Source organism: Zea mays, chromosome 5, assembly GCF_902167145.1.
Source record: "Zea mays cultivar B73 chromosome 5, Zm-B73-REFERENCE-NAM-5.0, whole genome shotgun sequence".
NCBI lineage: Eukaryota > Viridiplantae > Streptophyta > Magnoliopsida > Poales > Poaceae > Zea > Zea mays.
This window is the reverse complement of record NC_050100.1, coordinates 45,967,709-45,989,051: the sequence shown is the minus strand read 5'-3', so window position 1 is coordinate 45,989,051 and position 21,343 is coordinate 45,967,709. Positions and strand designations below refer to the sequence as shown.

Below are 21,343 nucleotides of genomic sequence, written 5' to 3'. Positions count from 1 at the left end.
AGACCACATCTACTCCCATTTATGTTTACTTGAACAGATCGGTATTAATTTCTACGGCTAATTAACAGAAACTAGCAGAACCTATTTATGTTTATTGTTTATTTGTAGTGGAAACTAGAAGAAACCATCGTTTGTTCTTCAATTACGTATCGGAGGCGAGGACGGCGGAGGCGCGGTCGGAGGCGCGGACGGCGGGCGGACGGTGGGGCGCGGGCGGCGGTGAGGCGGTGAGGCGCGAGCGGCGGTGGGGCGCGGGCGGCGGTGGGGAGGCGCCGGCGGCTTGCCGGAGCGCGGGGCGGGCTGCGGGCGTGGCGGCGGTGAGGCAGAGGGAGAAGTGAAAGGAGAAGGAAAGGAGAAGGAAGAAGAAAGTCGGCCGCGCGGCCGGTTAAGTCACTTTCTTTGCCGAGTGCCCACGATCCGGCACTCGGCAAAGATTTTTTTAAAATTTAAAAATAAACTTTGCCGAGTGCCGGATCACGGGCACTCGGCAAAGGCTGCTTTGCCAAGTGCTAGGTGTACAGCACTCGACAAAGTTCTGTTCTTTATACTTTGTCGAGTGTCAAAGGGTAGACACTCGGCAAAGTATACTTTATTTTTTATATTTGGCAACCAAACTTTTTTTGGTGTGTTCCTACACTATTTAGACCTACTAGTACCATTTTGGTACAATTATAAAAGTGTTTTTTATAACTATTAGATTTAGTTCGTTTATTTGAATTTCTTCGGAAAATTCATATTTGAACTGCAGGTCACTCGAAACTTAGGAAACCGTGCATGCAAAAATGATACCCGTCCTATTTAGCACAAGTTACAACCAATTTCAGGAGCGGACCGGAAACTTCGAGCACCATGCTCACTCAACATGGCCGTGAACTTGCTATCCAGCTGTTTAAAAATTGTATAAAACACAAACAAAGTCAGAAAATCATGAAACTTGTCCATGTGTCATGATATCATATGTACAGGCTGTGATAAAAAATTGAGAATGTTTAAAGAAAGTTGTGAGACACTATATGTAGAAACCTAAGAGAACTACACATGAAATCATAGAGTTTCAATGTGGATCTCTTAGGTTTGTACACATAGCGCGTCATAGTTTTCTCGAAATTTTTTCAATTTTTTATCACAGCCTGTACATATGATATCATGACACGTGGACAAGTTTCATGATTTTCTGACTTCGTTTGTGTTTTATACAATTTTTAAACATGTGGATAGCAAGTTCATGGCCATGTTTAGTGAGCATGTTGCTCGAAGTTTCCGGTCCGCTCCTGGAATCGGTCGTAACTTATGCTAAGTAACATGAATATCATTTTTGCATGCACGGTTTTCCAAGTTTTGAGTGACCTGCAGTTCAAATCTGAATTTTCCGAAGAAATTCAAATAAACGAACTAAATCTACTAACGATTGAAAACTCTGTTATAATTGTCCACAAATGATACATATAGGTCTACATAGTGTAGGAACATACCACAAAAAGTTTGGGAGACAAAATAAAAAAAATAAAAATATACTTTGCCGAGTGTCTAGAGAAGACACTCGGCAAAGCGTCCTTTGCCGAGTGCCCAATATTTGGCACTCGGCAAAGACTGACGGCCGTAAGCTGTAGACGACCGCTAACGACCCTTTGCCGAGAGCCATCTTTGCTGAGTGTTTGACTCTTGGCAAAGCAGTCTTTGCCGAGTGCTTGGCTATGCCGAGTGTCCTGCACTCGGTAAATAAGATAACCGAGCGTAGGACTTTGCCGAGTGCGGTGCTCGACAAAGTCGTCTTTGCCGAGTGCCCGATAAAAAGCACTCGGTAAAGCCGTCGGCACTCGGCAAAGGCCCGGATTCCGGTAGTGTGAAAAATCTGTTGGTGTTAGCCTTCAGTATTATTGAAAATGGTCGTTCATGCTATTTTCGACAAAAATGGGGGTTGTGTGGCCATTGATCATTGACTAGAGGTTCATACACCTCGCCCCACATATGTTTCCTTGCCATAGATCACATACTTGGATTTCTAGTGGAGACCATTTCTTCGTCAAAAATCCATAGGTCTTAGCCTTCGATATTATTGAAAATGGTCGTTCATGGCTATTTTCAACAAAAATGGGGGTTTTGTGGCAATTGGTCATTGACCAGAGGCTCGTTCACCTCTCCCCACATATGTTTTCTTGCCATATATCACATTCTTGGATTTCTGGTGGAGACCATTTCTTGGTCAAAAATCCGTAGGTGTTAGCCTTCGGTATTATTTAAAAATGGTCGTTCATGGCTATTTCCGACAAAAATAGGGGTTGTGTGGCCATTGATCATCGACCAGAGGCTCGTACACCTCACCCCACATATGTTTCCTTGCCATAGGTCACATTCTTGGATTTCTGGTGGATACCATTTCTTGGTAGGTTTTAGCCTTCGGTATTGTTGAAAATGGTCGTTCATGGCTATTTTCGACCAAAATGGGGGTTGTGTGGCCATTGATCATTGACCAAAGGCTCGTTTACCTCACCCCACATATGTTTCCTTGCCATAGATCATATTCTTAGAATTCTGGTGGAGATCATTTCTTGGTAAAAAATCCGTAGGTGTTAGCCTTGGGTATTATTGAAAATGGTTGTTCATGGCTATTTTCGACAAAAATGGGGGTTGTGTGGCCATTGATCATTGACCAAAGGCTCGTTCACCTCACCCCACATATGTTTCCTTGCCATAGATCACATTCTTGGATTTCTAGTGGAGACCATTTCTTGGTCAAAAATCCGTAGGTGTTAGCCTTCGGTATTATTGAAAATGGTCGTTCATGGCTATTTTCTACAAAAATGGGGGTTGTGTGGCCATTGATTATTGCCCAGGGGCTTGTTCACTTCACCCCACATATGTCGATATTCAGATGCTGATTGGGCAGGGTGTAAAATTGATAGGAAGAGCACATCAGGGACTTATCAGTTTCTGGGAAGATCCCTGGTGTCTTGGGCTTCAAAGAAACAAAACTCAATAGCTCTTTCTACCGCCGAAGCCGAGTACATTGCCACAGGACATTGTTGCGCGCAATTACTTTGGATGAGGCAAACCCTCAGGGACTATGGTTACAAATTGAGCAAAGTCCCTCTCCTATGTGATAATGAGAGCGCTATCCACATGGCGGATAATCCTGTTGAACACAGCCGCACTAAGCACATAGACATTCGGTATCACTTTCTGAGGGATGACCAACAAAGGGGGGATATCGAGATCGCTTATGTTAGCACCAAAGAACAATTAGCCAATATCTTTACCAAGCCATTAGATGAGAAAACTTTTAGCAAACTTAGGAATGAGCTAAATATACTTGATTCTCGGAACTTTGATTGAAACATTGCACACATAGCTCATTTATATACCTTTGATCATATCTCTTTTATGACTACGACTAATGTGTTTTCAAGTGTATTTATACTAAGTCGTAGATTTAAAGGGAAATGGAGTACTCGACGAAGACAAGACATCCACTCCACTCTACCGATATCTTTTAACCTTCATCGTTACTCCACACTCCAAATTGGTATAATCCTTCACTCTTATTTACTTGTACAAATGAGGAGAAAGTTTAAAGGGCTCACAAAGTCTCTGTTTTTGGCGATTAATGCCAAAGGGGGAGAAAGTATTAGCCCAAAGCAAACGGACCGCCCCACCACCTTTCGAAAATTTTAAAATATTTCAAATTGGTATGTTGAATTTCAATTGGTATATTTTCAAAACTAGCATCTAAATACATTTCCAATTGATATCTATTAAAAACCCTCTTGAAAGCTAAGAGGAGAATTTCATCCAGGGGGAGTTTTGTTTAGTCAAAGGAAAAGCATTTGAAACAGGGGGAGAAAATTTCAAATCTTGAAAAGATTTTGAAAAAGAATTTCCAAAAGAATTTGCAAAAACAAAACATGTGGTGCAAGCGTGGTCCAAAATGTTAAATAAAAGAAAGCAACCATGCATATCTAGTAAAAGTAAAAATTGGTTTAATTCTAAGTAACCTATGCACTTACCTTATGCAAACTAGTTCAATTCTGCACTTATATATCTGCTTTGATTTGTGTTGGCATCAATCACCAAAAAGGGGAGATTGAAAGGGAAATAGGGTTTAACCTTTTCCTATAAATAATTTTGGTGGTTGAATGCCCAACACAAATAATTGGACTAACTAGTTTGCTCTAGATTATATATTCCACAGGTGCATAAAGGTTCAACACAAACTAATAAAAGATCAAAGTTAGGGTTCAAAGCAAAGGAGCAAAAAAACCGAAGGGTGCCCTGGTCTGGCGCACCGAACAGTGTCCGGTGCACCAGGACCGTACAACTCTGAACTGGCCACCTTCGGGTTTCTTCAGCGCCGCTCCGCAATAATTCACTGACTGTCCGGTGTGCCACCGGACTGTCCGGTGCACCAGCGGAGCAACGGCTACTAGCGCAACGGTCGACTGCAACGGACACTACAGTACGCGCAGAAGTCAGAGCAGCCGTCAGAGGCGCATCGGACAGTGAACAGTACCTGTCTAGTGCGGCACCAGACTGTTTGGTGCCACTAGAAGACAAAGCTCCAACAGTCGTCTGCGCCTGAACCCTAACGGTTGGGTGACATGGCTGGCGCACCAGACAGCGTCCGGTGGCGTACCAGACTGTCCGGTGCGGCCATCGACAGCAGCCCAACCCCAACGGTTGTTTGGTGGTTGAGGGCTATAAATGCCCCCCAACCACCTCCACTCAAACCATCCAAGCATTCACACCACTTCATTCAATACAAGAGCAAAGTGCAACACTCCAAGACACAAATCAAAGCCACCGATCCAATCAAAGTCCCCAATTCAATTCTAGTGCTTTAGGACTTGTGAGAGGATCATTCTCGTGTTTCTTTGTCGCTCTTGTTGCTTGGTTGGCTTTCTTCTTTCTATCATTCTTATTCTCAAAGCCTTGTAAGCGAAGCAAGAGACACCAATCGTGTGGTGGTCCTTGCGGGGTCTAAGTGACCCGGGAAATCAAGGAAGAAAGCTCACTCGGTCTAGGTGACCGTTTGAGAGAGGGAAAGGGTTGAAAGAGACCCGGTCTTTGTGACCACCTCAACGGGGACTAGGTTCTTTCTAACTGAACCTCGGTAAAACAAATCACTGTGTCCATCCGCTTAATTTCTTGGTTGATTTGTTTTCCCTTCTCTCCCAGACTTGACATTTGTTCTAACGCTAACCCCGGCTTGTAGTGTGTTTTAAGTTGTAAATTTTAGTTTTTGCCTATCCACCCCCCCTCTAGGTGACTTTCAGTACTGTTCATCTATTTATAAGCACGGGACACAGTCCGGGTAAAATTACATACATGCCCTTGAACATTTGTTTACAAGCAACTAAAACTAATAAGGTCCATCTAGTCCTTTTTCCTTCCCTGCTTGGTCTGGACCGAAGCTACTGAGCTTCGACATTCTGCATTGTCACCTCTACGCAGAGTCTTCGTCTTGAGGGGTTAAACCGAGGCTGAAGGTAGCTTTGATGAGCCTTTGTATCATTTTGCCGAAGGTGTTTTTGCCTTGAGGACCTTCAGCGCAGAAGAAGACCCCCAACAATAACCCTAGCTCAAGTGATGATAGGGGCAATCATACTCAAGGGCATTAGCACATCTCTCAGTCATCAGGAACACAACAAAGCTCCTTCAGGCTACCAGCTCCAAGAGACAGAGGAGGAAGAAGCTTCAGTGGAAGGTTCAGCTCCCAACCAAGAAGATTGTTCTGTTTATTCTATGGAGAAGACAAAGGACATAGAACAAGGACGTGCCAAGTCACGATCTAGAAACAAAAGGAAATAGCTGAAGCCGAAGCACAACACAATCAGCCGAAGCAGGTCCTACACACTGCTTCATGCTAGTCTCCATACATCCCTGAGTATGTGGGCAACCAGCAGTCCACAGCATCAGTTGCTTTGGCAAGCCATTCACAAGCTGTATGGACCCCGCTACCACCACCACCACCCAATGGCTCCAATTTTGCCTCATAATCAGCAGCTAGAAGGGCACCGCCAGGCACAACAACGTGATACACGTGAAGAGTCTGAAGCTCGGACAGTCAACAACACTGTGCCAGAGTCGAGACACATATACTGAAGCAATATAGGGGCTCAATCAAACATTTCCATATTCATTGTAATCTTTGCTTTACTCACCTTTATGTTTTCCCTAAAGACAATATAAGAAGGTACAACCTTCGGTTTGTTGTAATGAATCTGGGGTTACACCATCGAGTGTAACAGAAAAAATGAAGAAGCTCCAAAGTCGTTCCTACAGGGATGCAGAGCTCAAATACCACCTAAGTAAAAGGTGAAGAAGCTCCAAAGTCGTTCCTAAGGGGATGCAGAGCTTAGCTCCAAAGTCGTTCCTACGGGGATGCAGAGCTAAAATATCACCTAAGTAAATGGTGAAGAAGTTTCAAAGTCGTTCCTAAGGGGATGTAGAGCTTAGCTCCAAAGTCGTTTCTATGGGGATGTAGAGCTAAAATACCACCTAAGCACTAGTTTGGGAGCCAGAAAACCGGAGGGGATTGGAGGGGCTAGAATCCCCTTCTTATATTCTAAGAAGGGGATTCTAGCCCCTCCAACCCCCTAAGTAAAAGGTGAAGAGACTCCAAAATCGTTCCTAAGGGGATGCAGAGTCTTATTTTTTATGATTCGTGCATCAACATCATTTGCATCATTTCATCACATCATATTGCATAACATCGCATCATACATCATTTTTCATCGACAGAAGCAGTGGAAAAAGAAGGAAAATTGCTCCTTCAAATCATACTGGCTAACCCATGAGGTTAAGTCTATCTTCGATGAAGAGTCACGAAAGAACGTATCAATAATACAAGACCCATGCCTTTGACGGAGCTATTTTATACAGAACTCATACCTACGACAACGGTATTCTTATGCTACATCCACGGTGAGGCCTTCAAAGCTGCTTCGGCAAAGAAGGAGGATTTCTTTCTTTCTTTATGATTCGTGAAAGGAAGGGAAGGTGTTTTTTCGCCTGCGGCTCAAAAACGGTACGTACGAAGATTTCACGCCTCACAAATAAATATATTACATAATTAAATATACAAATACTTGATAATTGTTTTTTACAAAAAGAAGTTGCATACAAAAATTCTAAAGTCTGAATAGACAAGCTCTAGTCATCTTCTTTCAAAACTTTGTTAGCAGCTTCGGTTATTAGCCTATTAATAGCTTCGTCAATGGCTTCGTTAGCTATTATAATTACATCAAGTGCCCCCCTCAAAGATGGATCAGCTTCAGGGTCATATGGCTCTGGAGGGGGAGATAGTTCAGTTGCACCATAGTACAAGTGTTTAGTTCCAAAGATAAAATAATTTACGAAGCTAGTACACGATAGATATACCTATAAGTCTTGCACGTTCTGCAGCTTCTTTAGTTTTCCTGGCCTCTTCCAAGGCATCATGAGACTCTTTCTCGTTTTTTTCTGATAGCTTCGTCAGCTATCTCTCGGCTACCCTTCAGCCAGACTTTGGAATAAAACTTTCCACTTAGCGCAGCGGCCTCGTCCGAAGGGTTCTTAATGTCGTTGGCTGAGACCAAAAAATCTGGCTGAATTACAACCTTTGCATGTTCGCAACCAACCTTCTCAAGAAGCGACATAGCTCTACGGGCACCGACGAAGGCACAAAAGACTCCCCTATCATTGAGAATCTCGTCAAAAGCTTCGACCTCGTTGCTGATCCAACAAATGACCCCATCAGGATCACCACGGATAAAATTTCGCTCCATAGAAAATGCACCAACTTTGGCAAAGCTATTTTTCAATTTATTACATCATTCCATTGCAACATTGTAACATTCTTCTTTTGCTCGGCGAAGCTCCTCGACATTTTTCTGAACCCTTAGCCGTCCAGCGTCAGATATTTCCTGTTTTGTTTGCTCAACATTAAAATTTTCAGTCACTTCGTCGAGCTTCTTTTCTAATTCTTGCACTTTAGATCTGTGCAATCCCACTTGAATTGTTAATGCATACTCCAAGTCAGCAATGTGCTTCATATCTTTTTGTTGTTTCTCTTCAAGCTCCTTCATTCTCTGCTCTGCTTCGGAAAGGCTAGAAAGCCTGGCTTCACTAGATTTTAATCTTTCCACCAAAGAGAGTAGGATTTTATCCTTCTCGAGAGCTTCGTTTCTCAAAGTTATGACCTCTGAATGAAGGTTTCCAATTGCTATCTGGTTACTCTCATCTTATGCATCCTTCTGAGCTTTTAAAGCTTTACTAAGAATTAGACCCTTGCAAACAAAGAACGTATAAATAATAAGAAGAAGAATCACCACAAAATCGTTCATCAAAATAAAAATTACCAAATACGAAGGCAAAACACACAAGCCTTCAGACTGTTGTAGGCGAGGCTGTCTGCAAGTTGGTCCTTCGTCATTGCAAATAGACCAAGCTCAAGCTTCGGGTATCCCATGTTGTCCATAATTTCACGTCAAACATTAATATCCTTACTGTCTGATAGACAGTAAAGGAAGTCATCCTCATCGCTCCCTCCGTAAACCAAGGATCCCTGCGGGTATTTCAGATCTCTTGCATAATGTTGCACTTCAGCAACTTGCTCTTCGGATAGTTGCTTTCCCGAAGCACGGTGAACAATATATTCTAAATCTGCTTGGGAAGGTGCTTTAGGAGTAGGCAATGTTGACTTTTCCTTCTCTAATTCTGTTGGCTTAGCCCCCAAAGTTTCAGCCTCAGCGTGGGAGGGGGAAGCACTTGCAATGGGTACTTTTCTCGACTCTTCAACATTATCTTTGGGAGTTTCGGTAGAAGCAGGAGTTGGAATATTCGTAGACTTCAAAACAGCATCCAAAACACTGGCCATTCTCCTTTTCTTACGAGTCGTTGTTGTGGTTATGACAGTTGTTAGCTTCGACAACTCAGTTGCGGTTGGGGGACTCAGCAGCTTTGGATGCTCTTCTACCGAACCGATACTAGCTTCGACTGTTGCAGCAGGAATCATCTCTAAAGCTAAGGGGATAGCTTCGACATGTTCCATAATCTCCATCTTTTCTGTATCAAGCACTGCAGCTGTCCTCTCTAAAGGATGTTGCTTTGGCATGTGAGTCAAAACCTTAGCTCCTTTCGGCTTAGGCGTGGCAGAAGAGGATGAAGCTGCCCTTTTCTATTTAACCCCTATTTTCGAACATGAAAGCAGTAATCAGGATAAAAAATCCGATCACATCGAAAACTCTATTCAGCCTCTTATTGCCGCGAGCGTCGAAGGCAGTTGTCATGGCTTCGTCCTCTGCCTTTTGTAACACCCTGAATTTGGGGGTATAAAATTTCTTTCTTATGATCATCCAAATTTAGGTGTTACTCTTCTCTATCTCACTCTAGTTTCTCTCTCTCTCTAGTTTTCTCTCTCTCTTTCCCTTTTAATTAGAGTTAGTTGTATTAGTGAGGGATTATTTAATTTATTTTGCCCAAAACATATGAGTCATAGAATGTTACATCATATTGAGCCTAAATATTCTTTGAATTGTTGCACATATTTGATTTGGTTTGAATTTGAAACTTGATTTGAATTTGAATTGAAAACCTTAGAGAAAATAAAATAGAAAAGGCAATAGAAATTCCAGGAAAATAGAAAAGGCCAATTCAGCCCAAGTCGGCCCATTTAGCCCAGCCCGCGCGCCCCCTGTGTCTGACATGCGGGTCCCGCCATTCGGCGCCCACCAGCGCGCTCACTCCTCTCCCTCTCTCTCTCTCTGTCCCGTGGGCCAGTCCTGTCGGTGCTGTTTCCCTCACGCACACCCGCTCCCTCTCTCTCTGTCCCGCCGTCCCCACCTGTCAGCTCGTCCCTCACCTCTCGCCCACGATCTCCCCGCCGTGGACGCGCCCACGACCGCGCGTTCTCCGGCCACGTCCGCGCCCCCGCGCCCTGCTCGCCCACCTCTCCTCTCTCATTTGCGCCCTCTGCCCAACCCTCTCGCCCTCTCTCTCACTCTGCCCGCACGAACAGGGAGCTCTGCCACCGCCCGCCGACGCCCATTGCCTATTCTGTGGCTGTCGTCGCGCTCGTGCCCCGTTCAGTGCCACAATGAGCTTTGCCTTACTGTCAGCTGCTCGGGACACCCTTCGGTGTGCCCTCTCCCTCCCTGCTGCGTCCGATCCACGCTCACCGGAGCATTTTCTTGCGCAGCCGGAGTCCGCCACCGTTGCCTCGTCGAACCCCTGCGCCCCCATCGTTGCTTCGCGACGCCAGCGCTTCTGCTCGAGGTGAGCAACCTGCCCGTGCCCTTAATTTGGTCATCCCCGCTCTATAGCTCACGCGATTGCTCGCCGAAGCAATCCAGCGCCGCCGTTAGCCCGCTCCGCCGTGGTCTGCGCCCTCTAGTGCCCCTGCGCCAGCGTGAAGGCCATGGCCGAGTTCGCCAGACCGCCCTGATTGCGCCCAGGCTAGTCCCCAAGCCTCTAGTGCCTCGCCGTGGCCGGCCTGCTCGCCTCCGGCGAACTCTCGTCGTGGGACCGAGCGGCGCCACTGCGCCCAAGCCAGCCCTGGCCGTTAGATCTCGACCGTTTGTCCGAGATCGGATGGTTTGGACTTAACCCGAGTAGATCTAATCCTAGCCCTTCGATCGGGATCTGACCGCACCTCTCTCTTCCCCCTCACCCGCGTCTCTGCCCCTGGGCCCAGCCGGTCAGCCCGCCCTGGCTCGCTGGCACCCTGGCCCCGCTTGTCAGCCGCGCCCGCGCGCCCGCGCCCGTGCGATCTAATCTGGGTCGTTTATCTCTAATCCGACGGCTGAGATTACCCCGTACCCCTTCGCGTGTGAGTTTTGCCTAAGAACCCCCTGGTTTTAGGAAATCAACCTGTCGTCTCTGTTTTAGCGCGTAGGCCCCTGGTTTGTTTTAATTAGCCCCCTGGACTTTTCAGCCGTAATTTCATATTTCAAACTTCAAAACTTGTTTATTTCATATCTTTTTCATATGAACTCCAAATTTAGTGGTTCAAATTGCAAAATGTTCACAAGATTATTCTCTGTTCAAATAAAATATGACCAACTGTAATCTGTATACTTTAATTTTACACTTAGAATATAGGATCAATGTATATGTTAGTTTATTTATTTAATAAAAATAAATAAAATGAAAGCCCTAGGAGTTAAAATATATTTAATCTTGTGAGATTAGTGTCATGCATTACATGAATTCATTTTTGGTTTAACCTTTAGGTCTTAATGACATAAATAGAATTAGGTATGTAATTATGGATAACATTTAAAGGATAATCAAATTCCTAAATGAGAGTAGTTCATCTTATAATTTAATCTTTTAATTGTTTAATTATTACTTTACCTTTTTGGGCTATGTCCCAACACCTAGAGAGTAATTAATCCCCAATTAGGATTAGTCCATTTTATAACTTGGCCTCATTCCCCTGTAATTAATACTATACATTTTTTGAGTTGTGTGCCAATGTTTGTACATGTTTGATGTGATGTTCATTTTTACCTTCCAAATGTATTGAATGTATGCTCGCTTTACTTAGACAACGAGCATCTCGTGGTTCCTGAGTGTGTTGCCGAAGATCCCTCTGAGCAACAACCTGGTGAAGGCAAGTGTCCTCAGACCTATCATGTCCTACTTTACTTTATAATTCACAGTCCCGCATTACATTATTGAAACTTAAGGTTTGACTAGTCTGTATTTACCTTACCCTTGTTTACCTTTTTGGGTTAATCATGGTTAGCTTATGCTATTGCTTTAACTTAATCAATGAACATGATGTGATCTTTTATGATACTATGATGTTATCCCGATGAGGTTATTGTGATTACTTTAGTGGGCTCGGGCTGTTTCCTGAGTACCTCTCCATAAGGACCTGTTTGGGGAGTGACAACTCGGGATAACAGTGTAACCATGAGGGTGGAATGGGACGCCCTTAGCTGATTAATTAGAGGAACCAGAGGAGTAGTTGGCTTCGTCGTAGGGCCGTCAATGGGGTCCAGGCACAGTACTTGCTCTACCGAGGCTGGTTGCAGAGGTTCTTTGATTTGATTTTGTTAGTCACCCTTCCTTTGGGGAGATGTACTGTGTTTATCAAATTGGAGAAACCTAACGGGCGACTATAACCTCTGAGAAATCTTTGTAAAGGCTACGTAGTGAGACCCTGCTAGGTCACCTTGGTAGTGATTAATGGGGAGGCTAGAACCCCAGGCAGAATGGGAATCACGGCTTGTGGGTAAAGTGTGCGACCTCTGCAGAGTGTTAGAAACTGGTATATCAGTCATGCTCACGGCTATGAGCAGCCTTGAGATCCTCTTCGATTAGAAGAACTTTGGTTACTTTTATGATGATGATTAGCAATGGTGATTATAATTCTGATCCCTGGTATTTCCTCTTAGAGGGAGTACTGTTGGGTAATAACTGAGTTATTAGTAGTATTTGACTCTACTTATAGTGATAAAACTTGACCAACTAAAAGCAACTGCTTAACCTTAACTCCACATACAGCTAGTCCACTTTAGCCAAACAGGACATTTGCTGAGTACGTTGATGTGTACTCACCCTTGCTTTACAAACCACCCACCCCAGGTTGTCCCCACTATACTTAGTGCTCAGGAGGTGAAGCTGGCAACATGGATGACTTTGAGGAGTTCCAGGACTACGACGAGTTCTAGTTTACTTTAGTGGCAAACCCCCAGTCAGCTGCCTGTGTAGGCTTATCTTCTATGTTTCGTTACTTCGCACTTTGATAATATTGTTGAACCCTATGGATATGTATTAGACTTTGTGGATGTCTCGGACATCTTGATGTAATTAAGTACCTTTTCGTTATTTAATTCAAGTATTGTGTGATGATGTCCAATTATGTAATCGTTGTGTACATGAGTTCTGATCCTGGCACGTACATGGTTCACATTCGGTTTACCTTTAAAACCGGGTGTGACACCTTTGAATAAGCTCCCAACAGCTCATTGCTGGTGGCATCAACAGCCTCAAGCCAATCATCATTCGGCTCGTCAAATTGACTTCTATAACGATAGGTGTATCTTAAGTAAACCAGACCACCTTCGCTGGAGCCGGCAGTAGTCGCCTTCGGCATTTCCCAGTCATTCACCAGTGGCCACACTTTATAAGCAATATGTTCCCGTACCAAATCCCTGGTACCAATGTAGGTGCACACAGTGTTAAAAGCCATCAAACATGCTTGCACTTTATTCCCAATTGCAATGGATGGCCTCCTGATGCCGAAGCGCGACCGTATGGGAGTTGGATAATGCCCTCCAATCTTCCCTCTCACTCAGATCATTCTTCACATACAACCATTGTTTCATCCAAGAGCCCGGCCACTTCTTTTGGAATGCCGACACGGGATACCTCGCATCAGAGCAGGGCACAAAGCTGTAGCACCCGAAGTTGTTATGATATTGGTCCTTCCCAGTTGCTTTTGTCTGGCAAGATAATTCATGAATGTTGCAGAAACATTTAGCATCTAGCTCCAGCCCTTGGCTTCTCATGGCCCAAATAAAAACCCCCACTTTAATTAAAGCTTCAGGAGTAAGCTGATGAAGGTATATCTCAAATGTCTTCAATACTTCAACCAGCATCTTGTGTAAGGGAAAACGAAGCCCAGCCTTCATAAAACTCTTAAAAACCACTACTTTGTTTGCCTTAGGAAGAGGAACGATACTCTCTCCTCTAGCCCTCACAATAGATATGTCATGGAAATATTTCCCCTTCATCGCTTCAATCTGTCCTTGCTTAACAGTGGACTTTCCAAAAATAACATGACTTGGCCTCTATGGTCGATCTTCAGCATCTTCATTATCACTCTCCACATCGAAACTCTCACTATCGCTGGAATCCCTAGACAGCCCAGCCAACATTTCATTAGTGATTTTTTCAACGTTGGTTCTTTCCATAGCTTCGTAAAAACCAGCAAGCATGGGGTCTACAGTCTTCTTATTTTCGGCCATTTCGATGTTGATCACAACAAAAGCCGAAGCTCAAAGAACAGTTGCTCTAACAAAAGACGAAAGCTAAAATGACAATCACAACACAAAAGCTAGATGGCACGAAAAATATTCATAGCGCAAGCCTTTATATATATATATATATATATATATATATATATATATATATATATATATATATATATATATATATATATATATATATATATATATATATACAAAGCACCACTGAGCGATGGGTCCCACGATTCAGAACAATTCGCTATTCTAGCGAAAGGAAGGTGTTTTTTCGGACCTTCGGCTAAAGGCCTTCGTTCATGTCGCAGTCTGAATTTGTTCATATCGCAGTTTGAATTTGCTACGAAGAAACAAACTAATACTGCGAGGGGCTACTGTTGGGGGCCTTCCTCTTATAAAGGTCCTCATAAACACGACTAACCATTTGCTTCTAGCATAATGTTGACTATTACAGGAGCTTCGTCACAATCTAAGGTTCGTGATGGGAGCTTTCTCCTCCGTCAAAGGTCTTTAAGACGAAGATATAGCCCGAAAATAACAACAATGAACGTCGAAGCTATAGCCGAAGAGTAACATCATCGGTTTAAAGTGGTGTCGAAGATCAAGCATGATGCTGAGCCGAAAAGGAAAAGAATAGCTAGTCCCTAATGATTTATGTTACAATTATGAACGAATGTTAATGTCATAAATGTATTTTTATCCGGGCTGCGTTCCGTGCCTATAAATAGGTGAACAGTACCCCCGTACTGTTCACGCTGGATTGTAATCGCTCTCGCGTCAACACCTTCGAACAAGACGAAGGTATCAATGTAATATGAATCTTACTCATATGTTTATCATGAAATAAATATATGATTGAGACACAAATGGATAATGTTTATCATCTTTATGAATCATTATTCTTGCAAGTGATCGTCTGAAGATCATCAAATCCGAAAGGAGATGATGACTCGGAGGACGAAGATCTCTAATCTTTAACAATTGTGTTGCCTTGTTCTTGATTCACAATATTTAAGAACAAGAGACCAACATATTCTATACTTAAGTATAAATGAAAACTGTAGTAACGTACTTAAACAGTAATAAAAACCGTAACAATGTACGAACATTTTCCTAGTATAAATATACACATAAGGCCTAGTTTGGAAATATCGTTTTTCCTAGGGATTTTTATTTTCCCAAGGGAAATTAGTTTATTTTTTCTTGGAAAAATTGAAATCCCTTGAAAAAACGGTATTCTTGCACCTATCAAAGAGGTGGAAAAAAAGCTAGCACAGGCGCACGCACAATCGCGGTCCTCTGAATTTACATGGGCCTTCTCTATTTGATCTATCTACATTTAGTGCCACAAAAGGGCCTTTCACACCACACAAAAGGGGCCTTGCACACCAGCAGCAACAAACCACGCAACGGCTAGTACGGAAGAAGAGGGGCGAGCGGCGAGCAGCGCCGTTCCGTCTTCGCCGTCTCCTCGTCCGTTCGCCAAGACAACGGTCATATTACCGTTGTCCTGCCAAAATTCCAACACTTTAAAACTGCCACCCAACGCGCTCCTCCGCCGCCGTCTCCAGCACACGCTTCCCCTTCCCTCCCGCTCCCATTCACGTCGTCTCTTTCCTCGAGCCTCCGCTTCGCCAGCGACGCGCCCTTCTCACCCACCTCGCCGAGGAAGTATTCACCGATGGAGACGCCGCTGTCTTCCAGGAGGATCACCCGCTCGCTCGCCGCCGCATCTGCCCGTGAGTCCTCTTCTCCCACCTTGACTCTCTGTTTCTTGATCTTTGGATCGCTTCTGCAGTCTCGACGCGTTGTTGGATGTGTTTCCTGACGACGCCCACCTTCGGTTCTCCGCAGAGAAGAGCGCCGCCGCCGGGCCGGACTCCGCCGCCCTCTTCTCCCGCGCCAAGAACGCCGCCGCTGGGGAGACCCAGCCTCGCGCCGCCCTGCACGACATCACCAACGACTCCCCCATCGTCGGGCTCGCGGCGGGCGCCCTCCACGCCACCGATACCACCCCCGCCTCCACCGCCGCCAAGACCCGCCGCAGGGCCCCGCGTCGCACGCCCGGCTCCGGGGAGGCGCTCCTGCGCGGCCAGGTCAAGGCGCTCCTCCACAAGGTCGAAGAGGAGCAGGGCTGCGCCGCCGCGGCCATCGTCAGGCCCGCGCGCATCCAGGCGCTGCTCGGTGTATCCAGGTCGCCGGCCCAGCTTCTTGCGCCGACGCCAGCCAACACGCCGCAGATCGAGCCCGTCCCCACTCCCAGGGAAGGTCTCCTCCTGCTTGATGGCGCTACGGTCGTGCCCTGCGTCCTAGACGAAGAGGAACTGCTGATTCCTAAGCTTCAGGTAATGTAACTGTCGATTCTGCACTTATTGAACCCCCCTTGTATGAAATCTTCCAACTTCCCGAGGAGCAATACTCTGCAACTCGGCATGTGCATGGTAGGTAGAACTTGATCCAATGTTTCTGTTCCAATTTCAGTCAGGGAACGCATATAGTCAACCTTATGCCGAAGTACCTACCATTTGTCCAATTCATCTAGTATCTTCATTCGTTAACCTTATTTGTGCACGTCCATGAGATTAGATGCAATTCTGCATGACCTGTTGTATGTAGGGGTGGTAATGGGTTCCTATTTTTCCCTGAACTAAAATTAATTAAGGCGAGTAACTGTAAGCAGTATAATCTTGATATATGATGAATTTTCTGAATGTTTTCATGTTGCACTGTTAGCCCCTACTCAAATGTCAATGGCATCCCAGCTCTTTCAGAACTGCAAATTAGATTTCTACTCGTATCATCTAACCTGGAATTCAGCCTAGATGTTTTAGAGGCGTAGCACTTTGTCGTAAGGTGTCTTCCTGCTGCTCCCCTTATTGTGCAGGTCATTGCAGCTTCCCTACCTCCACCTCATCAGGCAGAGGAGAAGCTCGGGGACTGCCAGCTGAACCGTGCGCTGGTGTTCGATGACTCCCCTGAGAAATGTGAAGAGTCCAGTGGATCAGCCGTCTCGTCAACCTTCTCCCTCCAGGAGAGCAGCACCGGCAGCTACGTGGACAAGTCATCATCACCTGAGGACGACAGCTCCTCTGCCTGGTCCATTCAGGTCCATGCCAGCTCTGAGAAGGGCGACGAAGAAGAGCTGGGCGTGGAGGAGCTGGCAGCAGAGTACACTGACGAAGAGGAGGAGGAGGAGGAGGAGGACTGGGACGAAGACAGCGATGACGACTGCTACGATGATCTGTGCGAGGAGATGAGCAGGATGACCGTGTTGGAGGAGGAGGAGAAGAAGAAGACCGTGCTGCCGCAGTTCGAGGGGAAGCACACCAGGTTCATCTACAACAGTGACGACGAGATCGAGCGGGTGGAGGAGGCGGATGCAGCTGAGGCGACGGCGGAGCTTCGCGCATTGATGCTCAGGGGCCTGCTGGTGCCGGAGGGGAGGCACCTGCGCTTCCACGACGAGGATGCCGACGAATAAGAATCTCAGTTGTGTTGTCAAGTGGTTGGTTGTCTTTCGCTGACACCAGCCAAAATTCTTTTGCGGGGCTCTGAGTCCAGTTCTGTACGTTGATTCATGTCTCCGTTCTTAAGAGAAATAATCCAACTTTTCTGAAAATCAAAAATTTTGTGGCATTCGATTACATGGCAAGTCTTTTATGTGCTGTGTGCTATGTGGGAACTCTCATGTTTCTGATTTTTTTTGTACCTTCAAATTTTCTTCTAGCGCCAAACGATTTCTACAACCCTAAACCTCTGGGACTCAGGAATGTTGACGATTTTTTTGATTTTTTTTATTTTGCGGAACGACCTGGCCTACTGAGGGTCGACATAAAAAAATGTCCCTATATTTCTTAAGCTGACTGTTTATATAACGCAAAGGACGAGGACGCGGAGCCGTTGTCGAAGTGCTGTGGTGAGGGTATGGTCAAGGAATCTGTCAAGGACGTCGGAGAAGACAAGCTGCACAAGTCGCGGGCTGGTGCGGCACGCGGGAAGGCCCGCAACGCACTAGAGGACGTTGTGGTGACGGTGGCACTAAAAAACTCTATAGACGAAGGCGTGATACGTCGAGGCAGATGAGAGTGTCGATGCCGAGGGCGACACATCAAGCAGCCAGGTTTGCCAAGCCTAGAAACGCGCTGTGAATACGCACATGTCGGTGGAGTACTGGACTATCAGAGACCATCAGGTATGGGCCCCAACCTCAAGGGACCATCAGAGAAGGCCTCCGCGACGGTTGTGGGCAGGGGCGGACCCAGGCCTATGGGGCCTGGGCCACGACCCGAGGCGCACGTCCAAAACATTTTTAGAAGAGCTCATGTCCGAGTCTGGCTGAAGAGCTGCAAGCCTGCATCTGTTGCCGCGCCGCCTCTGCCGGTCTGCCCTCTGGCCTCGCTGAGTCATAGTTATATGTATGTATATCCATCTGACACAGTGCAAGCTTCGCAAGCACAGGATAACAAACATGCTCGCAAGAGCAGGCTACGACCACCTACATGTGTCCTGCAGATTTACATATTAGACTAGTAGCAAGGCCTCAGGCAGCACATGCTAGGCTCCTGCTAGTCTAGAGAGATGGAGGGAGGGAGAGACTAGAGAGCAAATCATCGAGTTAGGATAAGCAAAAAAAATCCCAAGCTAGCAAATGATTCTAAACCGAAAAGGCAAAAAAATACAAGCCATAGTGCTTAGAAACTACTACCTCCATTTTCTTTTATTTGACGCATGATAGTTTAATTTTACACTAGCAAACGTCAAATAAAAAAGATCGGAGGGAGTACGAAACAAGATATTCCATACAGCCATCTAATACCATAATCACCAAATAAAAGATCAAAAAGTTGCGACCAAATAAACAAGATCACATGGCTAGAAATTAAGTTTGAGATTGAGCCTCTGTAGAGAGAGCTTTCTCATCTATGAATATCATTAAAACTGAGTTGCGGAATAAGACAGAAGATGAATGGCTTAACCATCGTATGGTGTGTTATATTGAGAGAGAGATATTTACAGGCATTGAGGATGCAAAGATATTGGATTATTTTCAAGGCATAAGAACCCGCAGGGTGAATCTACCTCGTACTAGTGGTATGTACCAATTACTAATATTATTCAATTTATTCAACATTACCTTTCAAGTCGCGTTCTTAATATGGTTTCCTTCAAGGTTCTGGAGCAAGAAGCACTGATGTTGATGTTGACATGATACATTTGGAACAAGCTACATCATAACTTGTATGTCATCTTTAATATCTATAACAACGTTGTTTCGTCGTATAATTTTTCTTTATATGCTACTATTAGAGTTTATGGTCACTTCGGCCCGAGTCTTGACCAATTTCTGGGTCCGCCACTGGTTGTGGGTAGCACGACGGGAGGCGCAACGCACGGTTGTTAGAGCGGAGTAGAGGATGTAGTCGAGGACGAGCCGATGATGCTGGCGACGAGGTTGTGCTGGACGAAGCGAAGAGGGTGTAGAGACACATTGAGGTTCCTAGAGTCGCCGCGGCGAAAGCCACAATGCATAGGAAACACATGGAATGAGTATAAAATCTAATGGCATACCAGGAATTTTTCCTATTTATTATTAGTAGAAGCCAAGTTTTAGCAATAACTAACCCGTGAATCATTTCCTCACCGAGGAGCATCATTACCATCATCATAACCAAATCCATAAATAGAACCATAGTATCTCGAACCATCTGTATCTCTAATCAAAGGAGCTCCCAAGGCCGCTCTTAACCGTGAGCACGACTGATATATCAATTCCATTCTTCTATAAAGGTCGCACATTTTATCCATGAGTCATTCTCGTTCTACTCAGGGATCATCACTCCCCATTGATCACTTCCAAGGTGAACTAGCAGGGTCTCACTACATAGCTTTGATAAAGATTCCCCAGAGTTCATAGTCGTCCATTAGGTTTTTTAACACCTCAAATCCTATTTTGGGAAAGGTAGGTGAATTACCAAAAGATCTCAAGTAAAATACCTTTTGATGATCATACCTTGGAAGTTACTCCTAAAACAAGATGAAAATAAAATAAAAGGATCACTAAATAAAATATGTCTCTATTTGTTGAAATATATATAGGTATATGAAGTGTTTTAACCAAGGTTATACACTAGGAATCATTTTTTTCAAAGTACTTAATTTGGAGTGCATACATCGATTTGCTCAAACAAGATAGTAAATAAATTAGTGGATAAGTATGTGCATTCCACGCTGGAGTTTTCCTGTGCATTTGATTGTAGTTTGAAACTCCAATTCAGATTTGAAAGTAAAAGAAATTGAAATTTAAACTGAAAATTGAATTACAAAAGAAATAAAAAAATATAAGAAGAACAAGTCCCTTCACATGGGCTGGAATCCTTGGCTCGGCCCACATGTGGTTCCTCCAGCCCAATGCTCCTCCCGCTCTGCCGTTGCATCATGGCTCGCCGACCGGTGGGGCCAGAGTTCCAGTGCCCCACGCCGTCGTGTGCGTGAATCAGGCAGCGTCTGCCGCACGGGCCCACCCGACCAGATGCCTCGCACGCGCCCGTGACTTTCCTCTGCTGCCAGGTGGGTCCCTCGGTCCAGATTCTTCTTCCCCACCCCACGGCGTGTGTAGCCAGGCACCATAGATCTTCAACACCCCGCAACCGAACCCCTCATCTGCCGCCGAGAACCTCGGTGTTAACAACTCACACTATCAGTATGTATTGATTCAACTCACAATAGCGATTACAGAGAATTATAGTTTGGGAAGGAAGAACAGCACGAAGATTAAGGATAGCAGAAGAATGCCGAAGCCACTCTAGAAGGGACTAGAAGAACCTAGAGGGGAAGGTAGAGGATACATAGAAGAGATAACTCGAGAAGGAAGATGAACAGCAGCACTCTGAATATTCGATACCCCATTCTCCTGTCCGCCATGCTCCTTTGTAGCGTCTCTTAGTAATATGGGCCGGCATGGGCCGTTTGGGCTCACATTCCCTAACATTCTCCCCTTCTTAAAATTCGGCTTGCCCCAAGCCGATACATGGCATCAATTCCACCGGGGTCCCATTGCAAGTGCAAGCAATTTATCCAAATAATACCCGAGTCCGAGTGAAGAGCCCTTGAAATGCGCTCATATAGATTTGTGGCACCTTCACTTCCTGTGGTCGAGATGAACTTCTTTATCTTTTCGTATTGTCTGTCACTAACAACTGAATCCACTCGACAGCCTTCCTCCAATGGATCTGAGACTTTTATAATCTTTGCCCATCCAACCAATCTATCCAAAAATTGTTTTGCAATTTTCTCATGCAGCAGTAGACAAGAAGTAGCACTGCAGACTTGACCAGCATCCGCGAAGATCCCAAACATGGCCTCTTCAACAGCTT

At 45.1% G+C, this 21,343-nt stretch overlaps 1 protein-coding gene across 1 annotated transcript; it reads left to right on the top strand.

Moving 5' to 3' along the window:
* Window positions 1-15,552: 15,552 nt before the first annotated feature.
* On the top strand, window positions 15,553-17,614 carry LOC100274729 (uncharacterized). Its single transcript, NM_001149027.2, is given in 3 exon segments — window positions 15,553-15,709; window positions 15,825-16,315; window positions 16,855-17,614. Coding segments are annotated over 3 exon segments (1,146 nt in total). The 5' UTR covers window positions 15,553-15,651; the 3' UTR covers window positions 17,452-17,614.
* Window positions 17,615-21,343: the final 3,729 nt, after the last annotated feature.